The 25380-nt window shown below is 39.7% G+C and overlaps 2 protein-coding genes across 13 annotated transcripts in view; one reads left to right on the top strand and one right to left on the bottom strand.

Annotated features, from left to right (window-relative positions):
- The first annotated feature begins 735 nt into the window (after nt 1-735).
- Lysmd4 (LysM domain containing 4) lies at nt 736-8080 on the top strand. The gene is made up of 2 exons (XM_076848847.2): nt 736-2282; nt 4554-8080. The coding sequence occupies exons 1-2, from the start codon at nt 1917-1919 to the stop codon at nt 5082-5084; spliced, it is 897 nt and encodes a 298-aa protein (XP_076704962.2). The 5' UTR covers nt 736-1916; the 3' UTR covers nt 5085-8080.
- A 7910-nt stretch (nt 8081-15990) lies between these two features.
- Nucleotides 15991-25380, bottom strand: part of Mef2a (myocyte enhancer factor 2A) — a 146411-nt gene continuing 137021 nt past the window's right edge. For all 12 annotated transcript variants that reach the window (XM_076851411.2, XM_076851416.2, XM_076851409.2 and 9 more), the window contains 2 exons: nt 21828-21954; nt 15991-20108 (listed from right to left, as the gene is read on the bottom strand). In XM_076851411.2, coding sequence (XP_076707526.2) covers nt 19754-20108; nt 21828-21954 — 482 coding nt within the window. In that variant the 3' untranslated portion in view covers nt 15991-19753. The remainder of the gene's footprint in view (nt 20109-21827; nt 21955-25380) is intronic.

Below are 25380 nucleotides of genomic sequence, written 5' to 3'. Positions count from 1 at the left end.
TTTCATTTTTCTAGTCTTTGGTCATGTTTGTTGCATGCATTTCTCCCTGTTTTCGCCTTTTTATTTTGGTTTCCTTTTTTGAGTAGAAGTTTCCAACATTTGGGGCTTAGCAGTGAGAGATTTTTCATCACTTTTAAGCTTAAGTCCTCCACCAGGAACACCTGATAATAATGGTGACGATGATTATTATTTTGGTCTGTGTTGTTAAAATCAATGTTTCACACTCATGGACTTTACTTTTTTATTCTCAGGAACCAGGCAGGGCAAAACCCTCCTTTGCCCTGGCACTAAAAGCTCAAGATTGCAGATAAGGCAGCGGAAGAAAACCCGTGTCTTTTCCGCGAGAGGTCTCCAGAGGTGATATCCACGCAGGCGGGTCAAAGCCCCTTCCTACCAGTGAGATAGCTGAGGCTCAGCAGAGGGCTGTCACCAATGCGAAGGAAGACTTAAAAGTGTTTTACAATCTTTGGGCACAGCTGAGTCGGGCGGGCGGGGGGGGGGGGGGGACTGAAGCTGGAGTCCCGCCCCCGGCCCAGGAACCCGCCCCTAAGCCCGCCCCCAGACCAGGTCTCCTGAGGACTTCTCTGCTCCGCTGGGTTCCTGCCAGTGCCCGCCCACCACTGGTTTCATTGGTTGTTCCTCCTGCCCCGCCCCCGGAAGACTCTATTCTAGCAGCCAATGGACGGGCGCGGCGGCCGCGGAGGGGCGCGGCGGGGCTGGGAGCCGAGGTACCGGTTCCTGGAGGAGGGGTCCGCGGTCTTGATTGCAGTCCTCGCGAGCTTGTAGCGGCGCGGTGGTCTGGCCTAACTTGTCGGCTCCGGCGCGGGCAGCCACTCCATGGCTTCCTGGGGGGAAGCTCCGGCAGGTGGAGGGGCGGTGACTGTAGAGAGCTGGTCCCAGATTGCGGGAGTGAGAGGTCAGAGGTTGGAGGTTGTGCTTTTGTAGAATGTTGCGGTCCCGCCCTTATAAGCCAGGGTCAGGGCACTCCCTTTTTTTGTGTGTGGCTGGTGTTTTGTTTTGGTCCCCTCCTTTCTCGGAAGGGGCTGTAAGGGAAACTGAGCTCTGAGAGCCGTGGGAGCCCTCTTGTAGCTCCTGTGCTTGGACGAGAAGGCCCGGACCTCGAGCAACCTTCCTTCTCCTCCCGTGGCCGCGGCATCAAGGAGTTGGGGCAGTGCCTACCGGAGGGCCTCGACCCGGTGGGGGTAACGCTGGGCCCCGGGCAGTCCGTGAATGGGCCACATCCGTATGACCTCTTAGGGCTTCATGCCAGTGCCTGTGCAGGCCGTCATTCTCCGAGTTTGATTTGTAATTTCTGGAATTTCATTAGAACGATTTGAAGAAGGAAAAGGGGGTATTATAGCTTTGGTACTTGGCTCAAGGTGGAAATACAAGCAGACAAGGGGAGGTAATGAATACAAAGTGACCTGTGGAAATGGGAGGAATCTCTCAGTTTGACAGGCTTTTCCCGTACGAGATAAGTTAACCAAATATCAAAATAAAAGCACTTTAGTTGTATTGATTATAGTAAAGATACCTTGGAATGTGTAAAGTATTGAGTAAAAATTCTTTGTACCAAGGTTCTGAATTTAAGATTCTTAGTACAAGGAAACAGAACAATCTTACCTGTCATGCAAGGATCCCAATCACTTTACCACTGTGAGACCAAAAATTGAAGTTGGGTATAGATGTGGGATTTGTGGGGGGGGGGGAGGGCGAAGGAGGATATAGTTATCAGTAAGGAATAAGGCAGAAGTGTGGGGAATCTCTTGTTTTCTGCATGAAAAGTATGAAATTAGGGGAAAAAATGTTTTTATTCTGCCCGTGCCCTTTCATCTCAGCCAGCATAAGGACATTCTTGTTTTGGACTGATGGTATTTGTTCAGTATTTGCAATAATCAGGGAAAGGGATCATTGCTATGAGACACTTTTCTTTAATGAAACCAAGGAAGAATGAATATACCTTATATGGGATTAACCCTGGGATTTGGTTTTCAGTTAAAATGAGGCAAAAGGGAATGTTAACCAAGACCTTACAAGGCCCAGCTGTTGTGCGTACAACTCCAAGCAGCCACATTTATGTGTTCAAGAATGGCAGTGGGGATTCTGGGGACTCCTCTGAGGAAGAGTCTCAACATGTTGTTCTACGGCCACGGGGCAAGGAACGCCAGAAGAACAGTGTTCACCACCCTCACAAGCCTGGAGCAGGTGACATGGTGCTGCTCCAACGGGAGCTGGCCCAGGAGGACAACCTCAACAAGCTGGCTCTTCAGTATGGCTGCAAAGTAAGATACCCACCAAATACTTTGTCGCCTTGTATTTAGAGGAACATAGAGTAACTTATTTGTTACCCTTGCTGACCCCTAATAAGTGGCCAGAGGCTTATTGTAGCAGCCAAGGACTCCCATTTTAGCCAGAGTTGGAAGGTTGGTACAAGTATCTTTAGTTCTGCACGCTGGGCTCAGAAATGAGGTTAGTTAGGAACCTCAGGCCATAGTGCATTTGCCTCTCAGAGTAGTTTGACTCTGCCCTGTCTCTTCCCATTAAAATTCTGAGACTTTACTTTTTCTTTTGAGCATATCTTATTTAAGACCTAAGGGGGCTGGAGACACCAGGCAGAAGTTATCTAAGATTTCTTTAGCATGCTTGCTTTTATTGCTACTTTGATTTTTTTTTTCTTGACAGTAATTTATTTGACTAGTAAAGTTTTCCCTTCTCTATTTTAGAACTGCATGGTTTAGCCTCTATGCTTTGTATTCTGTATAACCTTGTTTTTCTCTTTAATTATGTTTTTAGCATTCAGAGTGATTAACAATGGCAAAGTAAGTAGGAAAAGTATTTATAGAATCATGGCATTTTCTCCTAGATTGAAACTGTTCATTTCATTTTGCTACCACTGTACTACAGATTTCTGTGAACTTCTCTAAGGCTATATAAGCTATTTAGTAAAAAACAACAAAAAAAAAATTCCCTCTTAAAATATCTGTCATTTATCTAACATGGTTTACATGATTAAAAAGATTGTGTGTGGTGTTTGGATCTTTTCCAAAGAACTACAGGCTGGTCCCCAGGGACACATAGCATCTTTCAATTGTACTGACATTTGTTTGACTCTTATCTTCAGCTTGTATAGGCATAATGTATGTTTATAGAACATGGACTGAAAAATAAATCCTACTCTACAAAGGCCTACATAGGTGAAGTAGGCCTATTGGAATAGTGATGACTAATAAATCCATAAATAATATATAATGCCTCCAGTAACTAATCAGTTTTACTATTTTTAGTAAATAAATTTGCTGTTAGTTTAATAGAGAACAAAAATAAAAGAGTCTCAAGTATTTCCTACTTTCATTAATTTCAGAATAAAAAATTTCCCCCATATGATTCAATGAAATGCCAAAAGCAGTTGTTAAAAAATTTCAGTCACTGACATGATTGATTTGAATGAGTTTCTGACTAAAAGTCTGGGGACTATATTTACATTCTAGTTAAAATGGGCTTTTGAGTTAAAACTTCTAGTTAAAATGGGCTTTTGAGTCCATTTCACATGCTTTTGGAAATTTTTCAAACATTAGCTTGTGGGGGAATTTACTTTTTCACTTACATTCCCCCGCTTTTCCCCAAAATTGGTCTTTTAACACCTTTATTTTTATTTATTTATTTATTTATTTTTATGTGGTGCCAGGTATCGAAACAGTGCCTCATGCATGCTAGGCAAGCACTCTACCACTGAGCTACAACCCCAGCTCCCATTTCCCCCTTCTTAAATGTTAAGGTTTTAATTACAAGAGGAGTTTATTATGAACTTTGTGTTACTTAATAAAACTCTCAGCCATAGTTCTTTCACCTAAGTTTGAAATAGGAAATCAGTCCATAACTTCCAACTAGATTGATTTTCTATATTTCAAATGATAAGAAGTATTGAGATCTCTTCAATATATATTTGAAAAATAAGTTTAGATGCCCTATAATTTTATTATCTGAAAAATAAGTTCATATACCCTGTAGTACTCCTGTGAAAGTCCTTGAGGGCACATCAGTTAAAAGGTATTACAGATAATCTAGATTCTGAATGTGTCCTTAGAGGTGGCAGAGGCTTTGGCTTGCTAATGTCTGGCAGTTACTTAATTGGCTTCTGCTGTGAGCGGGATTTCCGAATGGGGGCACTGTTGCCTCAAAAGTTAGAGGAAATACAAAGAGCTCCAGTGTTCATTTTAGTGTCATGACTGTGTTTCACCTAAAAGCATTTTGTTTAATCACACTTTGTTTCCAAAACCTGTCTTAAGATTGTTCAGACTTGTATATCTATCTATAGGCATATTTGATTTACTAAGCTATTCATGAAGGCTGAGTAAAAACCAGAAAACAAACAAAACTCCCAACAACAGAACAACCCAAGTTACCTAAACTAATTCAGCATGCAGTGTAGTTTCCCAGCCTTCCTCAGCTTAACTGGGATGGACTTGGCTCATCACCCCAAAAGGTGAAGGGTTGGGTATTAGTTTTAAGGAGGTATATAGATTTTATAATGTGTCTTTTCATGGCATTCCTAGGTCGCAGATATCAAGAAAGTCAACAACTTCATCAGAGAACAAGATTTATATGCTTTGAAATCTATTAAGATTCCAGTGAAAAACCATGGGATCCTAACAGAGACCCACAAAGAACTGAAACCTCTTCCAGAACCATCCACAGAGACCACAGTGACCTTTGTGGAATTACCAGATGTAGACAGAGCTACCATAGCAGCTGATGCCCAGGCCAGCCAACTGACAGATTTCTTTAAAGGGATTGATCAGAATATTGAGCGTGCAGCGCAGTCAGAGATCTTCCTAAGTGAGAGCTACTGCACAGAGACCTCTGATCAGCCACTGCTCCCAGCTCCTCCGAAGACACTGACAGATGGAGCAGACTGTGGGATTCAGTGGTGGAATGCTGTTTTCATCATGCTTCTAATTGGGATTGTGTTGCCAGTGTTTTATTTGGTCTATTTTAAAATACAGGCTCCTGAGGACATCCCTAATAACCTGAACACAACTGCTGTTCATAATGGCTCAATGGCATTGAGTGTGGTTCCAGGTTAAGCCCCAGATTTTCAAATTCCAAAGGCCACCATCAACTCTTCAGCCAGCCAGCCAGTCCAGTCAGAACACTCAGGCAAAGAAGTAGGCTGTTGTTTATGGATAATCAGCCCAGCTTTAGCAGTTGGACTTGATGTATCAGCTGTCACTGGCCATATCCTAAAGGTGCTACGTTTTGGTTCCTGGGATATATGGATGCATTTCACAAGTCACCACAGTTTTCTCTATTGCACTGATCCTGAGCAATGGCCTCATCTAACCTAAGGCCTCAGGATCCCAAATACCACCACCCTCAGCCTCCATATCCAGAGAGGTGTGTAAGAGAGATGTTTACATGTGACTGATGGCCACTTCTTGAAGGCATTTAGTGGACTGACTGTGTGTGCTTTCACAGTAGTTCTGCATGGGTCTCTGCATGGATATGCTCAGAGTGGCAGGAATGGCCTGGCCAAGGGACCCATTCAGTGCATGCCCCACAATTGGTTTGGGTTGCCTTACTAATGTGTTCCCACCTGCTATGAAGGGGGGAGTAGGCCTGGCTCTAAGTTTGTTCCATGTTTCCCTGGCGAAGGTGCTATGGAATAGTATCCACATGTCACCCTGTGTTAGAGTGATAATGAACAATTATAACAAGCTGTGCTTCGTGTTTGCCTCTTCAGTTAGCAGTGCCACTTGTAGAATTGAAAAAATTCCAAGTCCTAAATGCCATGCTATTGGGTAAACGCCATTCTGTTCTTCATATCTAGAATTGTTTTGTCTGACACACAGGCATGTCTTAAGCCAAACACATAGGAGCCATTGCCCAGTTTCACAGTCATGAGCATCCACCTGGTGATGGCTATGTGGGGTCTCCAGTCAGCATTCTTGGAAAGAGCTCTTGCTGGCTTGCATGTGGCAAAAAGGCAGCATGCTAGTCACCAAAGTTCTAGCACATGTACTTCTGAGGCTGAGCAGTCATTAGGCTAGACTGCTAAGTCTCTGTGCATACCTGAAACATGATTCCTTCTGCTACTTCCTGACTCCATTCTTAGGAATACTAGAGCCACAGCATGAGAAGGCACTTGTCCTCTTTTCTTTGGGTGATGTCCCTAGAGTAACCTTCTGTGTACCATGTGGCTCATAATGTTAAAGACCAGACACATATGGCAGGGCTGGAGGTGTGTGTTAGTAAGGTTTTCTTTGCTGTAACAGAATACCTGAGGTAAACATCTTCTGAGGAGGAATGGTTTGACTCATGGTTTCAGAGGCTTCAGTTTGGTTAATCTGCTGTTTCTTAGTAGAGAAAACTTCACCTCATGACAGCTGGGAAGCAGAGAGAGAGGAAGGTTCAGGGTCCCACTACCCCTTCAAGGACACATCCCAAGTGAGTTAACTTCCCCCCAGTAGGCCCTACCTGGTAGAGTCCATCACCTCCCAAACCAGCTTGGTCCACCAGTGTCAAGCCAAGGACCACACCTTTTAACATGTGGTCCTTTAGGGGGTTTATACAAAACCACAGTAAGTGGTTCTGGCTGTGAAAGTCTGTAAAGAGGAGGCTTGATACCTGAGGGAGGAAGGGGCCTCAGGTTTGCTGATCAAGGCAGCAGGGATAGATGGTGAGAGCATGCTGCTGCCTGGGAGTCAGTCAGCTGTGTCACAGTAGGGAGGGGGCCGAGGTGGCTGGTGGCTTAGTCTCTGAAAGGTCTGTGGAGAGGGAGGAAAACACTGCACCAACACTGAGCTTCAGGGCTAGTCATGGCACTTGACACCTTAGGCCTAGAGATAAGCTTAGGAGATCTCATGTGTAAGAGGAGGGGAGGGTGGCAGAAGAGAACTCACCAAATAGGTTTCCAATTTCTTTCCTCTCAGTTTGTGTGAAGAAACAATGTGTTCACTTAGCACATTTAAAGTAGCTTCAAAATTAAATATTTTCTTAATAGACCAAAATAATTTAAGGACAAAATTAACTTGTGAGGCTTGAAACAGGAAACTTATTATCGTATAAATGTTTTGATGAAAGATAGATTTCTTAAATATTTGTTACCATTAACTTCACCAGAAGAGTCCCATTGGAAAATCACTCTTGCTAGGCAAAAAATTAATATCTGTGTCCTTTACTTTTCTCAAATGGAGTAAAATAAATTCTCTGAAGGAAATATGATTCCCCCTTTTTTAAGATTTGGGGATTGCTAATTTAGAATTGAAAGATGTGAGACAATGTTGGGAAGGTCCAGGGTGATGTCTGTGCCTGGACCCAGCAGCTGCTGTTGTGTCCATGGTGACACGGAAAGGTGTGGGACACTTTGGCTGGTTGACCTGTGTAAGAAGCTTCAGGATTGTTAGGTATAGGTAAGAAATAACCACAATTATATTTTCTACATAATTTACTGCATTTTCAGTGTCTTTGGGGGAGTTAATGTTTTAAAGAAATAATTTATCTTTTTGTTTGAACAACAGTACTGAATGTTGAAACCTAAGCAATCTCCCTTGTCAGGCAAACTGCTCCAGGTTTCTTCTGGAGAGACACAATGGCAGGCTTTGTTGTGCAAGGTCTTCTAGACTGCAGTTGGGAAGGCAGAAAGGGAGGATGTATGTTGAAGGTCATGGAATTGAGAGAAGAGCCACTTGGCACTGGCAAGGGCTGACAGCTGAGCTGTGCTGTATAGCAAAGGCTCAAAGAGTCATGAAGATTTATCTTTGGGAAAGACTGGACTATAGCCCTGGAAGCAAAAGCATCATCCATAACCTGTGTGTACTGGTTGCTGTCTAATGCTCTAAAAACTTTACACACAACCTCATCTTGTCCTCACAATCTCTTTGAAAGGTAGGCACTTATCCCCATGTTACAAATGGAAAAATAAGCTAAATCACAGGTGGTAAGTGGGGCTGTTGAGAGTCTAGTCCAGACTGACAGGGTTGGAAGTCTGTTTTCTTAATCCCCTTGCTCTGGGCATTGCTGCACTGCCACCTTCTGATTTTCTTCTCTGTGCCTCGGGGAAGGTACTGATGGCCTGAGCCATGCTTAGAACATGGGGGGCCACTCTAGCCTCTCTGGCTGCACTGGGCTGGTTGTAACCTCCCAAAGCAGGGCTTCGGAGAAAGTGGCAGAGAGAATAATTAAGACAGTTTCTACTGGTCCACCTGGGACACTGACTGTGTAGTGACAAAAGTCTGACCCATTGTCTGAATTCCAAGAACTATAGAATCAGCATTTGTATATCAAGTTTCTTGCTGGTGTAAAATCTGCTGAATTTAGCCCCTGAGCCAGAGAGCCAAGTGTCTCACTTGACTGTATGAAATAAATTTCATTTGTGTTAGCAGTAAAACCTCCCTTAACCACTTTCCTTCTAGTGCTTAATGCCCCGGACAGGGTTTCTCCAAGCTTATGTCCGGAGAGGAGGGCCAGCTGGTGTCACCTGGCTCAACAGGGGCACTTGGGTAGGGTGGAGTGTGGACAGCATCCATTTTTGCTAGGTCTGTCAGAGCCATCTGGGTACAGTGGAGCTGCTGACGAGAGGTGAGGCCAGTCACTTTGTCTCCTACAACCAATCAGGTCCCATTACCCCCAGAAAAATAGCACTGTGGTGATGTACATCTTCAACCTATATGACCCATGCTCCTTCCTATCCTGGTTCAAAACCATAGAGGGCTTATAGAGACTGCTGAAGCAGTGGTAGTGGTGGTGCTGGCAGTGGAGTCCTTATCTCGGAGACTTTCCCAGATTGTTCCCCAAATTTCCCAAAGCATTTGGTTATTTTTAAATCACCATTTCACTGCCCTAATAAGAAACATGTGCTCTTCTCATGTATCCTTCTACCTCACTACTCATTAATCCATCTATCCATGTATATATAACCTTCCAGAATTCATTCACTCACTAACTTCCAGAATACCAATTATGCCAAGAGGTGATGTAGTAGCAAGACATGGTCTTTATCAAGATGCTTATAATTTAATGAGAAAGATAAGACCTATTGAAGAGTGGTGAGATGATAAATAAAAAAAACCCAAAAACCTCTGGCCCATGAGAGGGGAAATGAGTATGATGGTCAATGGTTGAAAAAGCAAGACAGGTTTTCTAGAGAGGCTGACATTTTATTTGACACCAGAAAGGTTTTTAAAGTGATATGGTAGTGGATAACTGTTTTCAAAAAATGCTCCTCAGTGTCAGCAAAGGTGTAGAGGAAAGAAATATGGGGGAAATGTAGATAGGAACCATGAGTAGCCTGGTGTTGAAGAAAATGTAAATAGTATTGTAGGGAAATGCAATAGGAACAATTTGAGGCCAGGTTCTGGGAAACTGAAATCTGTGATGAAGTGATTTGGCATTATTTGATGAATGGAACACTACTGTAAGTCTGAGTAACAGAGTTGATAAGCATTTAACAGTAATCTCAGTTTTGGAAAGGTTTGTTTGGAGGAAGGGAACCTCAAGAAATGATTGTTTCAATGGGATTTTAGAGGTGACTGAGATTCAAAGTGAGCCTCAAAAGGACCAATGTGATTCTAAGTAACTATGCCCAGAACAAAGCATAAAAATATTTAAAGGAAAAAAATAAAACCTAGTACCCCAAACCATAAAATTCACCATGTCTAGCATCCAACCAAAAGTTACCAGGTATGCTGAAAAATAAGAAATGACAACTGGGTGGGGAAAGAATCACCAAATAGATTTCAGTGATATGAATAACAGAATTTGCAGATAAGGATATAAAACAGCTATTACATATAAGCCCTATATGTTTGAGAATATATGAACACAATGATGGAAGAAATTAAAGTTATAAGATCCAAATAAAGTTCTAGAGATTGAAATACCTATAATGAAACATGCATCTAATGAGATTAGTGGTAGATTAGACATTGGGGGGAAAAAACAGCGATGGAAACTACCCAAAACTAAACAAAGACTGAATAAGAAAATAAATTAAACCTCAATGAGCTTTGAGGCATCAAATGGCCCAATATATGTATAATTGGAAAGGAATAATTGGGAAATTAAAGAAATAACGATTGGGATTTTTCCAGTTAAATGTAACTATATAAGCCCACAGATCTAAGAAATTTAACCCCAAACAGAAGAATCAGGAAAGGATAAGGCAGCATGATAAGTAGATCTTTGAATGGAGAGGTGGCAACCTCTTCATGTCATTACTGTCAACTCTATAAAATCCCATGGGTACAAATTGAGACAATTGCTTAAGTCTCCCCTCCAATAAGTGAGCCTCTTCCAAAGTGTAAAGATTGCTGTTCTTATGTCCAGGGCTCACCCATTATACCACTCAGACTTTCAGCAATTCTCACTGCCCATCAAATAATTCAGTGTTATTCAGAACCTGATCCCAAGCTATTAAGGTAGCAGTTTCCCACAATTCCATGTATGCTAAGTAATATTCAACCAAGTAGTTGGAAAGGAAGGACAGCCCATGGGCCAGTAGTCCAGAAGGTAATGGTTATTCTTGTTCCTTAGTGCCACTTTGACATCATTGCTCCTTCCTCCTCATAAGTCCTCCCGCTCTTATGGAACATACTTCCTTGCTACATAACCAACAGACCTTCTGGTCTCCCCGTCTTCCAATGAAGTTCTCAGAACTTCTCATTCTTGACATCTCTGTAGGTTGGTGATTCCCCATCTTTTTCATCTTATAACACTGAAAATAATATATACAGCATCCTGAAAAAAAATGGAGAGGATGTGATAATCCTTAGGTGAGCCCTAGTGTTGCAAACAGACGCAGGGTAGTAGTTGCAAGGTTCATTGTTTTGATTTGTTTTAGAAATGAGTGATAGAAAGGTGTGCTAGATCTAGAAGAGAGGGAGAAATTGCTGCTGTCAGACAGAAGGGACAGTTAGTTGCTTAAGTGAAGACCTTGAGAAGAAGAGACACAATGGGCTCCAGTATACAAAATCAAAGGCTTGGCTTTAGATAAGGGCACAGACAGTTCAACTATAGTGCTAGATTTGCTGGAAGGCAGAGCATGTGCGCACATGTTCACATTTCATGGTGAGAAAATTAGAGCTCTTTAGATGGAAACTCTTCTCAGTATGGGAGAAAGAAATTAGCTGGGAATAAGAGGAAATAGTAATGGAGTTTTGAATGGAGAGGACATAAAGTAAAACAGGTATGTCCTTAATTGAGCCAACTAACATAATAAGGAGTTTTAGTTGCATTTCTGGGAAGTGTTGAGAGCCATTTCAAATTTCTGGTCATAGTGGAATAAAAATAAAGTTTAGCATTAGACCCAATTTATGTGGAGACAGTCTAAGAGACAGGTACTGGGATACTCAAATCAGTGGGATAAATATGGACTTTTAAGTAAACAGGACACCTAGACAACCATTGGTTAAAAAAAAATTAAACTAGATCTATATTTAAGGATAAAATCCCAAATAGAGAGCTAACTGTACAAGGTGAAACCATATAAGTACAGGGAAACACAGGTGAAGTCCTCTCTAACTTTGGTGTATGGAAAGGATTTATAACTATAACTCAAAATCCACAGGCAATAAAAAGTTTTAAAATGACTACAAATAAATGTTGGTGAGGATGTGGGGGGAAAGGGACGTACACTCATACATTGCTGGTGGGACTGCAAATTGGTGCAACCACTCTGGAAAGCAGTATGGAGATTCCCCAGAAAGCTTGCAATGGAACCACTATTAGATCCAGTTATCCCACTCCTCGGCTTATACCCAAAGGACTTAAAATCAGCATAATATAGTGACACTACCACATCAATATTTATAGCAGCTCAATTCACAATAGCTAAACTATGGAACCAACCTAGTAGCCCATCAACAGATGAATGGATGAAGAAACTGTAGTATATATACACAGTGGAATATTACTCAGTCATAATAGATGAAATGATGACATTTGCCAGTAAATGGATGGAGCTGGAGACTACCATTCTAAGTGAAATAAGCCAATCCCAAAAAAACCAAAAGCTGAATGTTTTCTCTGATATGAGGATGCTAACTCACAATAAGTGGGGGCTGGGGAGGGAAGAATAAAAGTACTTTGGATTAGACAAAGGGGAATGAAGGGAAGGGGGGGGGGATAGGAATAGGAAAGAGAATGAATCAAACAAAACTTTCCTATATTCGTATGAATACTCGACCAATTCCACATCATGTACAACCAGAGAATGGGAAGTTGTACCCTATGTATGTATAATATGTCGAAATACATTCTACTGTCATGTATAACTAAAGAGAACAAAACACACACACACATACACATACAAAAAGGAATAAAAACCAAGAAATACAACAGTTTTAACTATTTGTAAATTTATGCCACTATTAAATACTGATAATTTTCTATGATTGTGAAGTTTATTTAATACCTATTGTGTTACTTTTTACGTGGAAACAAAAAGCACATTTATTTTCATTGATTAAAAATGCTCAAGCTTCACAGTATCAAAAAATATGACTATATAGAAACAATAAAATTTTACAAGACAAAAAACGCCCCCCAATCAAAAGACAATTGACAAACTTGGAGGAAATAAAAGGACTAATATCCTTGATATAAAAAGAACTCAAAAAATGAGAAATAAAGACCAAATAGACAAGTGGGAAAAAGACATGAAGAGACAATTCACAGATGGAAGAGATTTAAATGGCCCCTGAACATGTGAAAAAAATTTAAAAAATCATTCATAATAGAGAAAGGCAATTAAAACATTGAGATACAATTTATCATATCAGACTTGTAAAAGTCAAAAATATAACAACAAATTTTTTGGTGAGGTTGTAGGAAAACAGACATTCTCACACACTGCTGGAGAAAATGCAGATGTTAAGAGGACATGCTCATGTCCTCTTACACAGTTCCCAGAGAGATTTCTATAGACATGCCAAAGCCAAGTGGTTGCATTCCTGCGAGTGCCGGTGTTTGTGGGTGTCTGCCTGCCCAGCTCAGTTCTTAACTTCCAACTAGGACCAGTGTGAGATCCCAGGGGCTGATCTGTATTCAGGATTGGGAGTTTTTCTAAGGGAAATAGAGGAGGCTGGGTGGGGTTGATTGCATTTTTTTACCTAACTCTGGGTGCAGGGGAAATCCTCTATTTTACAATATTTTTTTATTTTAGCCTTGCATTTTTACTAAATAATTTCCTCTTTATTTAAAATTTTTGTTTCATCTGAGATTTGACATCGTGGTACTTTGTGTTATACATTTTTTCCCCAAAGGGTTCAAACCATTTTTAATACCAGAACATGGTAATAAAATTGCAGCCATTTCAAGCAGCTGGTGGGCTTTTTATATAACATTATTAGCTGGTACCATTAAATGTTCTGAGAAGTGAATGTAAAATGTATAGTTTTTTTTTCTTTTTTTAAAAAATGAACTTTCAAAGAGGAAACAAAAAAAAAAGAAAAGAAAGAAAATACAAGTGTACAAAACCACATGTGCACTCACTCAGTCATCCCAATTAGGAATCTACCCTGAAGATAAATTTCTAACAGTACAAAAATACATATGTACAAGGCTAGTCAATGATAGCAGCAAAATACTAGAAATAAGAAGAAGTGCCTGTTCATGGTTTAGTAAACCACAGTATGTCTGCATCACAGAGTACTATGCAGGTATAAGAAAGAATGGCAAGGATTTCTGTAAACTGAATGCTTTGCAGAGTCATTTCCAGATATACTGTCAAGTGAAAACAGCAAAGCTGATGATTTGTGCAAAAGACAAACAGGAAGGATTATACCAGAAACTAGAAAGACTGATTGTAGAAAGACTACATTGTAACAATGTAGGGTTGGTGGGAGAAATGGGGGATGAAAATGGAATGGTGAGAAGAGTGACATTTCTTTGAGAAGCTCTGCACAGCTCTCTTAGAAATGTTTCAGATATCATTCATATACCCGCACCTGCAAATAACTGAAACCAACTATGATAGGAGAGTGTAACAAAATAAAAACACCAACAGATGAGCTTACTTGTATTTCAAATAAATAACCACCACACTGAGGGAAATTGGGAATTAAAAGTAACCATGGAAAACATTCTCTTGCCTGGATAGTGTAAGGCCAAAAGTAAACAAAACACCAACATGTTCTGTAGTTAATAAATGTGTGTTCCTCACACAGGTATGGGTTGGCGATTCTGAAAGGACTTTATGTGTATACTAGAACTCAACAAATAAATAGATTGTTGTTAACTAGAGCTGGGTTTCTTACCAGGCATTATAAATAAGGCATTATAAATAAGGAAAGGCAAGGAGGGTACACTAACCCTGTAGTGAATGGGAATCTGAAGAGACTCATGAAATGCTAATGTATCTCTCTGTGAGTGAGCATACCACATTCATTTCCAGGCTGTGTTTGCAGAGAGGGCCTAAAAGCAGTAAAATCTTAATAAATCAATGAGCATATTTAGAGCCCAGATCTTGGTTTCTAAATATTGTTCTCTAATTAAAGAAACCAGGAGTCCTTGAAGAAGTGGTTGACCCAGCACTGGGAGAGGGAAAATATAAGATGAGTGAGGAACCCCTGATGGAGCTATGAATGGCCAAAGTTGAAGCAATCTGAGGAACAAAAATGACAGTACAAGATTATAACCCATATAATAAATATCCATGAGTCCATATATAATCAAATTAAATAAGCAGGGAGAAAGGATAGCTGTTCCTTAAAAGAATCCCAATTAATAAATGTAAAAGAAAACAGGCAACTACCATATTAACAATAATTCTAGACAAAATGCTTAAGTGGGTGAAAATCTGAGGAAAGCTTGCATAGTCTCAAAGTATCTCTGAGGTATTTAGCAATAACAATGGGAAAGATAGTAACTTTACAGTGGAGAAACCTGGTAGAAAGCACCTACCCAGACAATGAAGGTCATCATTGCCTGTAATAAGACATATCAAAATTATTCTATCATTTCTGTGATATTCTTGCCCAAATCCGCAACCTTATTCTGATCATGAGAAGACATCAGACAAGTTCACAACTAAGTGGTACAGTGATACTCCGGACTCTTGCGAGCTACTGGACAAGACGGACAGGGGCAGGCTGTTGTCCTCCAGCTGGTGCAGGGCTGCAAATGAAAATTACTTTCTTAGATGGTGCCACTTAGGCACAGGATCAGCTTGAAAACAGGATATAGCATAGAGCAAGGCCCCCATGGGAGCTGACTAGGAGCTCACAGTGAATTGATTTTAAGTAGCTGCAGCTGTGATTATTTTTAGTCACAGGACTCAACCAGCTTTCAAAACCTGCTAACAAGAACTCCACTATATCCAGCAAATAAAACCAGCACAAAAATTTAGCTTTTAACTTAATTCAACACCACGACTCTGTTCAGCTACAAGGAGCCAGCTGAGAAGACACATGAGAAAAAGACATTTTCTACTGCAAACTTAGATAATTTTTCCATTTTCTAGCTGAATCATGACCATGAAAGATGACCACTGATGAATACCTAACAGCATAATGGAATAAACAGCATCACTTTTAAAAATGAAACTACAAAGTTAACCTGACTTCTGTTGCCTCTAAGTCAGTATGGTGTACGTATTTTGGACAAATCATTTCAACCCCTCACCCCAACCTTTAAAGATAAATGGGGCCTAAGATTGAAGTGCTAACAATATCCATTCCTTCAACACACTTGAGATATTTTCTGTGAATAGTTATTGGAGCTAGAATGGATTTCACTGGTTTGCATCAATGAATAGCCATATCAGAACAGCCAAGCTGATGCAAAGGAGGGACCAGCTGGCTGGCTGCTTCCTAAGCCTCTAGTAAGACCTGGGACAGTTTTCCTGACCATGTCTCAACGTAAGGCAAGGGGACCTGCAGGTGAAAAAGATCCTTATGAAAGTAAGGCAAATGAAAGAGCTTTTGAGGAAGGGGATGCCTGGTGGCAAAGCCATCGCCTTATTGTTCCCCAGGCAAACATGACAGAGTCTAGATGTACAGTAAGAGCCAGTCCATCTTTACTGGAGTGAGTTCAGGAGACAAATAGTTTACAACAACCTCTATCAATGTCTTAACCATTTGATAAAAAGTTCACTATAATATTTATTGTATAATGAAGAAAAACAACACATTCAGGGAAATTGAGATTAACTTATTTTTCTTAAAAGGTTCATCTCAAGGATGGCAACAAAGTCCAGCTTGTGCCGCCAAACGGTTTTACATGATCAAACCGTGTACAGCTTCTTGTGTGAACTGTTGACTACAAACATTTACCAAATACATAAATCTCTTTTAAAAAAGCCATTTTAAATATAGCAAAGCAGTGTCTTCTTGCACAGCAAAGTGAAGAGTTTCTACAGAGAAATAAAAGTTTTACATTTGTAAAATCTTTTTCACATTCTAATCATCTAGCTTTTTATGATCCAATGCCAGGAGTTTTCAGGTTCCTTATTTACTATGTATTTCTTGTGCGCATGATGGTTAATACAGAAATTATGTTAATGCATTAATTGTCCTTACAGTTAAAATGGCAAAATATGTATTGTTCTTTTAGAACATACCCCTGATTTAGTCTATAACACAATGGACATAATTAGGGCTCAAAAGATGGAGTTTTGGTTGGGACCACCTGTGTAAATACAATGGTGACTTTCAGTCTCAGTGCAGTACCAGTTAGAGTACTGAAGGAAGTACAGCTGTTGGGAACTTCCTTTAACCAGTGCAATTTAAGATTTTTTTGTTTTTGTTTTTTAGTAATAAAATATGTCTTCTGAAGGGACAAAATCGTCCTGTGACAGTGTCTTATACAAAACACGTGAGTCTAAAAGGGTAAGAAAAGTTGGTTTCAAAACAACACCATTAGTGTCTTCCCCACTCTAGTTGTTTTCTGCCAAGAGATGTGGATGTGATGTGTTCACACATGGGTGTCTGGGTGAGGCATGTCTGTTAAGTCCATATGCTCCATATCACACTGGGCATATGGGAAAAATATTAACAGTCAAATATTCAGTTCCTGAAAACATTGTTACTTGGTCAATGTAATTTAAATACAAACTCCGAGCCTTGTGTAATATTATTTTAGAAAACAGTAGTTGTACTGATTATAAACCTGCATAGAAAGAAAGACTATTGAGATACAGTCAGAAAAGCCATCTCATAAGGCACACAAGAAAATAGACAGTAAATGTGAATGTGTTAACTCCTATTCCAATATACAGCAGAAGTTCATGAACATGCATAAATAATAACAAAAGGATCACTTAACACTTTCAAAGCTATAAATGGTTTACAAAGTGGTAAGGATTATCTTGGAAATTCAGTACTGGGGGACTGTCTTGTTTCTATCAGGTGTAACCTTATGAAGAAATGTGCCTGTATGTAGTTCGGTAAATTAAGTACACTTTAAAAGAAAAACTAATCCTTTCTGAATAAGAGCCAAATGCCTAACTGAAATAAAAAGAGGAGACAGCACATCATCCTCCCCTTTTGGCTTCTACCAAAATTTACTACCAAACTGCCATTAAAGTAGAATCTCTATTCCTCGGCCTGTGAATGACAATGCCACAGGCTTATCCTGTACCTAATACTATGTGTCAGTCAGGAAATCTGGCTGATGATTTGTCACAAATAGCTGATGAGGGAAATGTCAAAAGGAACTTAATTGGGGGGAAAAACAAAATATAAGTAAAAATTGTAGGTAGCTGCTCAGTATTAAAATATAAAATAGCAGCGATTTTAAAACCCTTCTGTTGAGTTTCTCAGAACAAGGAGTATCTAAAAATTTATAATAAAAGATATACAGGACTTTGAATTTTGTTCATGGCACGAGCCCAGTAAACGGATGAACTTGCTATCACTAATGAGTTGTCTTCTTGTAAGAATAAGGCCTTGTTGAAAATTCAAGCTGAGGGTGGCACTAATTTCAATCAGGACAGCAAGAGACATGCCAAGGATCTGCACCATAAAAGAACTGCTCCCCCACACCAGAGTGTCATTTCAATGCACAGAACAGTTGATAATGGTAGTATATTTTGTAACTAGCTGCATCATTCTATTTTTAGAGGGTCAAGGAAAAAAGATCCCTTTCCTCACAAATATTTTTCTCTAATCATTTACCACTTATAAAACCTCTGTGCTCATCTACTATTTTGCCATTTTCTCTAATATTAGTTAAATTAGGTCATCTTGTCTACTGTACTTTTTTCCTCACAAAAGGCAAGTTTTAAATAATGCCTTATAAAATCTGTTACAGCACATTTTATATTTATGCAGGATGAACTTAACACCAATTTTTTTGCCACTTTGCTATTTATATACACATATAAAATATATAATGATGCTCACCCCATACAGCACAAAGATTACAATGTAACATCACACATTCACCACCAGTGAGGGGATAAACCCCTTTATACAATCCTCTGAAAAAACTGGGCTAATAATTAAAATCCAAAGTACAGTATATTTAACAAAATAGTAAATATTAAACAGTGAATACTCTACTTAATAAGGACTTCGCCTTTCCCCCCCAAATTGGCGGCAATCCACAAAAATATACTTTTTAATCTGGTGACCATACAATACATAGGTACTTACATCAAATGTGATAATATATTTAAGATGCTATATACACAAAGAGTTTGGCTCAACTTTTAATTTACATATAGATAATAAGTGTTCATGGCTTTTTTTTTCCAAGGTTCTGCTTGCAAGATATTTTTGTTTGTTTTTTTCCCCTCTTAAAATAAATCTAAAAAGTTAAAACAAGATAAAGCTATTTTCTAAAAACAAACAAACAAAAAAGAACAAAAAAGAAAGTTACAACATACAGCTTTGGCTTATATAAATAATTCATAGCAGAATGTGTTCAAAAGTAGTGAATATAATTTTATATATAGTCATCAATTCATAAGGGTGTTTTCTTTCATATAAAATATACATGAGCTAAAATCAGTTTATTTTTAAAGATATGAATGTAAAAAGAAACTTCTGATGTATTCCAATTATAACTTAATATATTAATTTTATTTTGTTAATGTTCTATATTTCTAGGCTAGTATTTTCTGAATATCTCATGCGTATTTTCTACCCTCTCTTTTTTATTACCTAAAGATCACTTCTTTGACCCGATACATTTTTGCGCGTGCAAAACAGTTATGTGTGGGGGCTTTTTGTTTTTTTTTTTTGTTTGTTTTTTAATATCAACAGCCCTTTCCCATGCACCCATTTGCAACAGAGACCCATGCCAGGTTGGGTAATTAATATAAATGACATTTTATGTACAGTATTGCTTTCTTGGTTCCTGCTTTTCTACTGCTCTGTTCTACAAAGCATTTTTTTCTGAAGTAACTACAGTCACCGCACAGTTAAATAAAACAAGTAGGGGGCCCTCTAGGTTTCTGCAAGCTAGTGTGGGAGAATTATATATGGGTACACATTTCTTTGCAAAAACTGGTTATCTTACGAAACAAGTAGTCCAAGGAAGTGCCAGACTGGTCTGTGCCTACAGGGTGCTTTGTCTGCCATGGGACACACACATCTGCAGACCTACAAGAGTTTGCAGGTTAAGTGCCTGATTCTGTGTATGCAACACACACCCACACATACACACACTCACACCCACATACATATATATGCAAAGGAATATATATGTATGTATGTACATATAAATATATTTAACTCATGTCCTTATTTACCAATTTAGATATGTAGGGCAGTTCACTGCAGTAACACAAAGTACAAGCATGAGCCTGGAAGCCTTAGGTCACCCAAGCATCCATTCTCATGCGCTTTACAGAAGGGCTTTCTCTGTCCTCAGTGTTTGGGGGTCGGCCAAGCACAATTGGAGAATGGAAGTCACCCCGTGGATCTTCTCGGTCACTGCCATCATAAGAGCTGCTTGAGCTGCTCAGACTGTCCACAGGGGAGCGCCCCATTTCCTGCCGGGGCTGGGGCTGTGGGGGTTGTGGTGGCTGCTGCTGTGGTGGCTGCTGCTGCTGGAAGCCTGATGGGGTCATTCGGTCCCGGGGAGGTGAAATCGGTTCTGATTTAATGTTGATGTTTTGGTTGGTATTAATGGATAAATTTGAACCCTGAGTTAACTGCCCTCCAGCACTGAGGGGGAAAAAAAAAAAGAAGAGAAGTGAGATGGTTTGTGAGTGTATCAGCATAACTCACAAAATGACACTGAAGACAATGACTGAATTAAACAACCCAAGGTCTGAAATCCTATCAGAATTCCCCAAGGCTGGTTTTGGTCATCTCCTTTAGTATATGGTACAAAAAGAAATCACATCTCTCCAGGAAGAAAGAAATAGTACATTGGGTTCTTAACGTTTCTCACTTCTACTATCTACCACTGTGGTATTTTTGCAGCTGAAGTTTGCAAAACAATTTCAGTGTCTAATGTTGTGTGTGGTCCAAAAAGATAGAGGAACATGGCACACTAAATTCTATTCGATGCCTCATCTTCCTTGGTATCTTTTCTACTCTGGCCCTGTGATAGCACAACATCTCATCTCTTCCACAACTCTGAGATGTAAATCATATCATTTTTATTTTCCAGAAAAGAAAACAGTCTTAGAAAGGCTGATGAACTCACTCAGATTGGTACAATAGGGTATATAAAGACTTTTCCTCACATCTGTGTTTCTTTTCTATTTGCTTTCCCAGGCTTTTTTTGTTTGTTTTGATTTTTGTTTTTTGAGATGGTGTCTTTCTGTGTTGCCCAGGCTGGCCCCAAACCCCTGGGCTCAAGTAATCCTCCTGCCTCATCTTCCTTTGTAGTGAGGACTACAGGTGTGTACTACCACACCCAGCTTCAGGGCTGTTTTTAGTGTAGGATTAGGTCTGAGGGCCAGTTGTGGAGGGGAAAAAAAATTCCCTAAGATACTCCACTCCTTTTCCTGTGATTTAGTTCTCAAGATGATTACTGATAACAATATGTTTGTGGATTTCTTTCAGATCTCAGGAGGAATGGGTTTCCTGGGCTCAGGTCCTCTGGGCACTTTCTGAAAGGAGGTTAGTAGGCTAGGGTATGTATAGTCTCTACTGCTCTGAACAGGTGTGAGGTAGCCAACAGGGTCTGCTGTTCTCCTCCACCTGCTTAATGGGCGTACTTGTCATGCTAACTCTACCAAGCCCTGTTCCTTCTCCCTACTACTCAAGGAGTCTCATCTCTTCTGGGCACGAGACTGACGCTTCTTCACATTTATCTTCACACTCAGTTCATAAGAAATGTTCTCTTTGTGAATGAGGTAGGGTATGTACATTGGGAGATCACTCACACATAAATCCTATGGAGTTATATATGGGCTACCCAGCCCTGTTTTTCTTCCCCCAAGATTCAGGAAGAAAGCAAAAGACAACTCATCTTCCTCTTCTCCAGCCATCAAAGCAAAAAGAGGGAAATGAATTATGTAAGCTCAAATGCCTTCAAGCTGCCTTCCTTAAGCAGTGGAATCAGAGACAGATGTTGGGAAGCAGGATGGGAGTAGGCAGCTGACTCATCAATCAGCAGGTAGAAAGGGGTGCATGTGGTGGCATCTGTGCCTTGAAATCCCCTTGGATACCAGCTGATTTACCTCAGAGTGTCTGAAAGGAAAAGCCTTGCTCCCTGAATCCTTTCAAGGAATGCCTGTGCTTTGCTTCATATCCAAGCTATTGTCTAGAGCATGTTAAGAAAATATTTTCTCCCAACATTTCTGTCCACCTAAAAAAGAACCACTGTAGGATTATTCACATGAGAGTCTACAGAGTAAAAGACTTTAACTGACACAAAAAGAGTGTCTGCAGGCCAGGTGTAAAAGTTCAGGGAAGATTTCCAGTACTCACACAAGAGAGCTGAGGGCTGCTTGTCCTAGATGGTGCTGCTGCCAGGCCGACACCTGCCCCAAAGACAGCATTCCAGGGGAGTTGAAACCTTGCAGGGCTGACAGATCTGCGCTGGTCAGTGAGTAATCTATAAAGGAAGACAAGATTGCTATGCTGGACTATTCCTATATAACTGTTATTTAAAATAAATATACCTGCCACTACCTTTTGGAACAAAGAGAAACTCTGAGCTCTCCCATATTGAATCTGGATCAGCAACTCTTGATGAAGGACAAAGAACAGGAAAGACATAGAATCCCTGCTCATGGTTGTCAAGCTTAGTGTCACAGACATTAAATGCATCATCATATAATTAATGCATTTGTTTGAAGTACCAGGAATGTCACAGTTCCCTCACTACATGCAAAATCATCTCAAATTCATAAAAAAACAACTTTTCTTATTACAAGAATATAATATATAGCTCATTTTATATGAATGTTTCCATCATAATTACTGTGACCAAAACTTAGGACATTAGTTATTACTCACATGAAGAGTTATTTCAGTCCATTATGAACACTTGTTTTTTCCATTTAGTTCTACAGAGAGGTGGCAAACACTCTACTTTTAACTTCTTTCTCATGTCTCAAGAGAGGGAGTTTAAAAAGTTGGTCTTTCTAGTGAATTAACATTTTTTTTTTATTGTTGGTTGTTCAAAACATTACATAGTTCTTGATATATCATATTTCACACTTTGATTCAAGTGGGTTATGAACTCCCATTTTTACCCCGTATACAGATTGCAGAATCACATCAGTTACACTTCCATTGATTTATATATTGCCATACTAGTGTCTGTTGTATTCTGCTGCCTTTTCTATCCTTTACTATACCCCCTCCCCTCCCCTCTTCTCTCTCTACCCCTCTACTGCAGTTCATATCTCCCCCTTGTAATATTTTTCCCTTTCCCCTCGCTTCCTCTTGCATGTAATTTTGTATAACCCTGAGGGTCTCCTTCCATTTCCATGCAATTTCCCTTCTCCTTCCCTTTCCCTCCCACCTCTCATCCCTGTTTAATGTTAATCTTCTTCTCATGCTCTTCGTCCCTACTCTTTTCTTAGTTACTCTCCTTATATCAAAGAAGACATTTGGCATTTGTTTTTTAGGGATTGGCTGGCTTCACTTAGCATAAGTGAATTAACATTTTTTAAAAAGGAACTGAGCTGAGGTGCTCAGGTTTATGGTAGAACCAATACTTGTTCTATATGCTCTCAGACTGTCTCAGCCAACCCCACAGAGGCTGCAGGGAAGGGACCTTGGCACACTGATGCCTGCCCCAGTGACCCTCTAGTCTACAGTTCTCTTTTGAACTGCCAGCCCTTCCAATGACCCATTTGACTTGTTTTCTTGGATGCTTCTTCAAACACCTCAAATTTGACATGGCTCAAGTTTTTCTCTAATATCTTCTCTTCCTTCTATGCTCCATACCTTGTTAAATGGCACTAATATACACCTAGAGGTTTATGCCGGAAACCTGTGGGTGTTATCTTTGCTGCTTCTCTTCTCTCTTAAACCCACCATCAACCACCTAGTCTGGTCAATTGCTATCTACTATATCTAGGCCTGTCCAGATTTCACTGTCTTTACTGTCACCACTCTAGTCCAAATCTGCAGTAACCATTCCTGGGTCACTCTACTAGTCTTGTGTGGTTACCTGGCATTCATTTTGCCCCGATGGACACTGTAGACAAAGTGATTTTTTTAAAACAACAAATATGATCATGACATGCCTTTACTTAAAAAATTTTATGGACTGGGGATGTGGCTCAAGCGGTAGCACGCTTGCCTGGCATGCGTGCGGCCCGGGTTCGATCCTCAGCACCACATACAAACAAAGATGTTGTATCTGCCAATAACTAAAAAAAATAAATAAATATTAAAAAAATTCTCTCTCTCTCTTTCTTTAAAAAAAAAAATTATGGTTTCCCAACACTCTTAAGACAATGTCCAAAACCTACAACAAATCCAACAAATCCCTACTTACCCCTCTAGGCTCTACTCTTGTCAGCTAGCCCTCTACTCCCTTCTCCTGAGATCATTCTCCTTGGCCTGCTTGGCTGAGTCCTGCATACTTTTTCATGTTCTAGTTAAAAGGTGGCCCCTCACACAACTAGAACAGATCTTTCCTAGAGCTGCTTGCCTTGTGTCTTTCTATGCTGACAGACCCTAAATTCCATAGTTGACTCTGGTATTTTCAGTACCTGGCAAAGTATATACTACACAACAAACAATAAATACCCACAGAGTGTTTGCAAAGTGTAAGTCTTGAAGCTGGGAGTGATATTATTGATGGGTATGAGGATATCTCTGTAGAATTCCTTTGTACAGAACTGTTTTTGCATTTATTTCAAAAAATTGCTAATTTATTTATCCCTTAACCTACTGTATGACTTGGGTTTGACACTAAATATGTATAAAAAGATACAAGATAGAATAAACAAGATAAAATATGGATAAGTGTTTAAAAAGGCAAATAGATATATAAGTTAAAGATAATACAGTAATGTTAGGACAATTATTCTGAGAAAGAGAGCAAAGATAAAGTCAGTCAAAAGATGGAATGAGAAGATGAAATGAGACTAAAGCAGAGTGACAGATGGTTTTAAGGGGAAATGACTCATTTTTATACACTGTTAATCCCTGTGAGACTTTAGAGTGTGTGTGTATGTGTGAGTATATATTCAATATTTAAGAATATTTATTATATGTAAAATATATATGTATATGAATTCTTTCTAACTTATTGGCATTTCTAAAAATAAGTACAGTGGAATCTCTAAGTATACTAAAAAATCTGTAATGAAATGCTCAATAAACTGCAATCTAACTTTGACACCCAGTCCCAGTCCAAGTTTCACCTTCTCAGCTAACACTCCCCTGGGCATCTAGCCTCTTGAGCTCTCTCTTCCTGTATCTTCTCAACCTTGGAGTATTAACTAGAAACCACAAAAACTCAGGACTTCCCCTTCATGGTTATCAGCTTAGGTTGTCCCCTTTCCTTATCTAGAATAAACTTGAGAGAGAAGATATAGAATTTGTCACATGGCATCTCTCATATAACAAGTGATTAATGTAATGAAACATAATTTCTATGAATGCTCAATCCCTGGCTTTAATCTGGAACCTGTTCTGTGCAAGACATAAATAATTTGCTATAATTTACAGACACTAGGTTGGTTTTTAGTTGATAGATTTCCTTCCACCCCCCCCCCCCACCCCATACTGACTGTTGAAAGGTAATGGACATTTCTACAAAGCTTTTTAACAAAACCTCTAAAAGATGTTTATTTTAATAAAACTAGTACTGCAAATTAAAGCAGCATTTAAATGTATCAATTGTTCTGCCTCCAGACAGCAGGATGAAAGCAGGGCATCAAAGTGTTTTACCCTGAAGTCTAAAATTAGATGATCTTTACCACAGTCTACTTATGAAAATCATAAAAGAATAACTTTCATGCATTGCAGTCTCTGGATAAGGGGGCAAGGTGTAATTTACTACCTGCCTTCCTTC

Source organism: Callospermophilus lateralis, chromosome 3 (genome assembly GCF_048772815.1).
Source record: "Callospermophilus lateralis isolate mCalLat2 chromosome 3, mCalLat2.hap1, whole genome shotgun sequence".
Classification (NCBI taxonomy): domain Eukaryota; kingdom Metazoa; phylum Chordata; class Mammalia; order Rodentia; family Sciuridae; genus Callospermophilus; species Callospermophilus lateralis.
The sequence above is the reverse complement of the archived record's forward strand: the minus strand, read 5'-3'. Positions and strand labels throughout refer to the sequence as shown.

What these genes read in the sequence shown, in the direction of transcription:
- Lysmd4 (XM_076848847.2), top strand. Translation starts at nt 1,917, where the DNA reads ATGAGACACTTTTCTTTAATGAAACCAAGGAAGAATGAATATACCTTA. An exon ending in CTCTTCAGTATGGCTGCAAA is followed by an intron (nt 2,283 to 4,553) that starts GTAAGATACCCA and finishes TGGCATTCCTAG; the next exon opens with GTCGCAGATATCAAGAAAGT.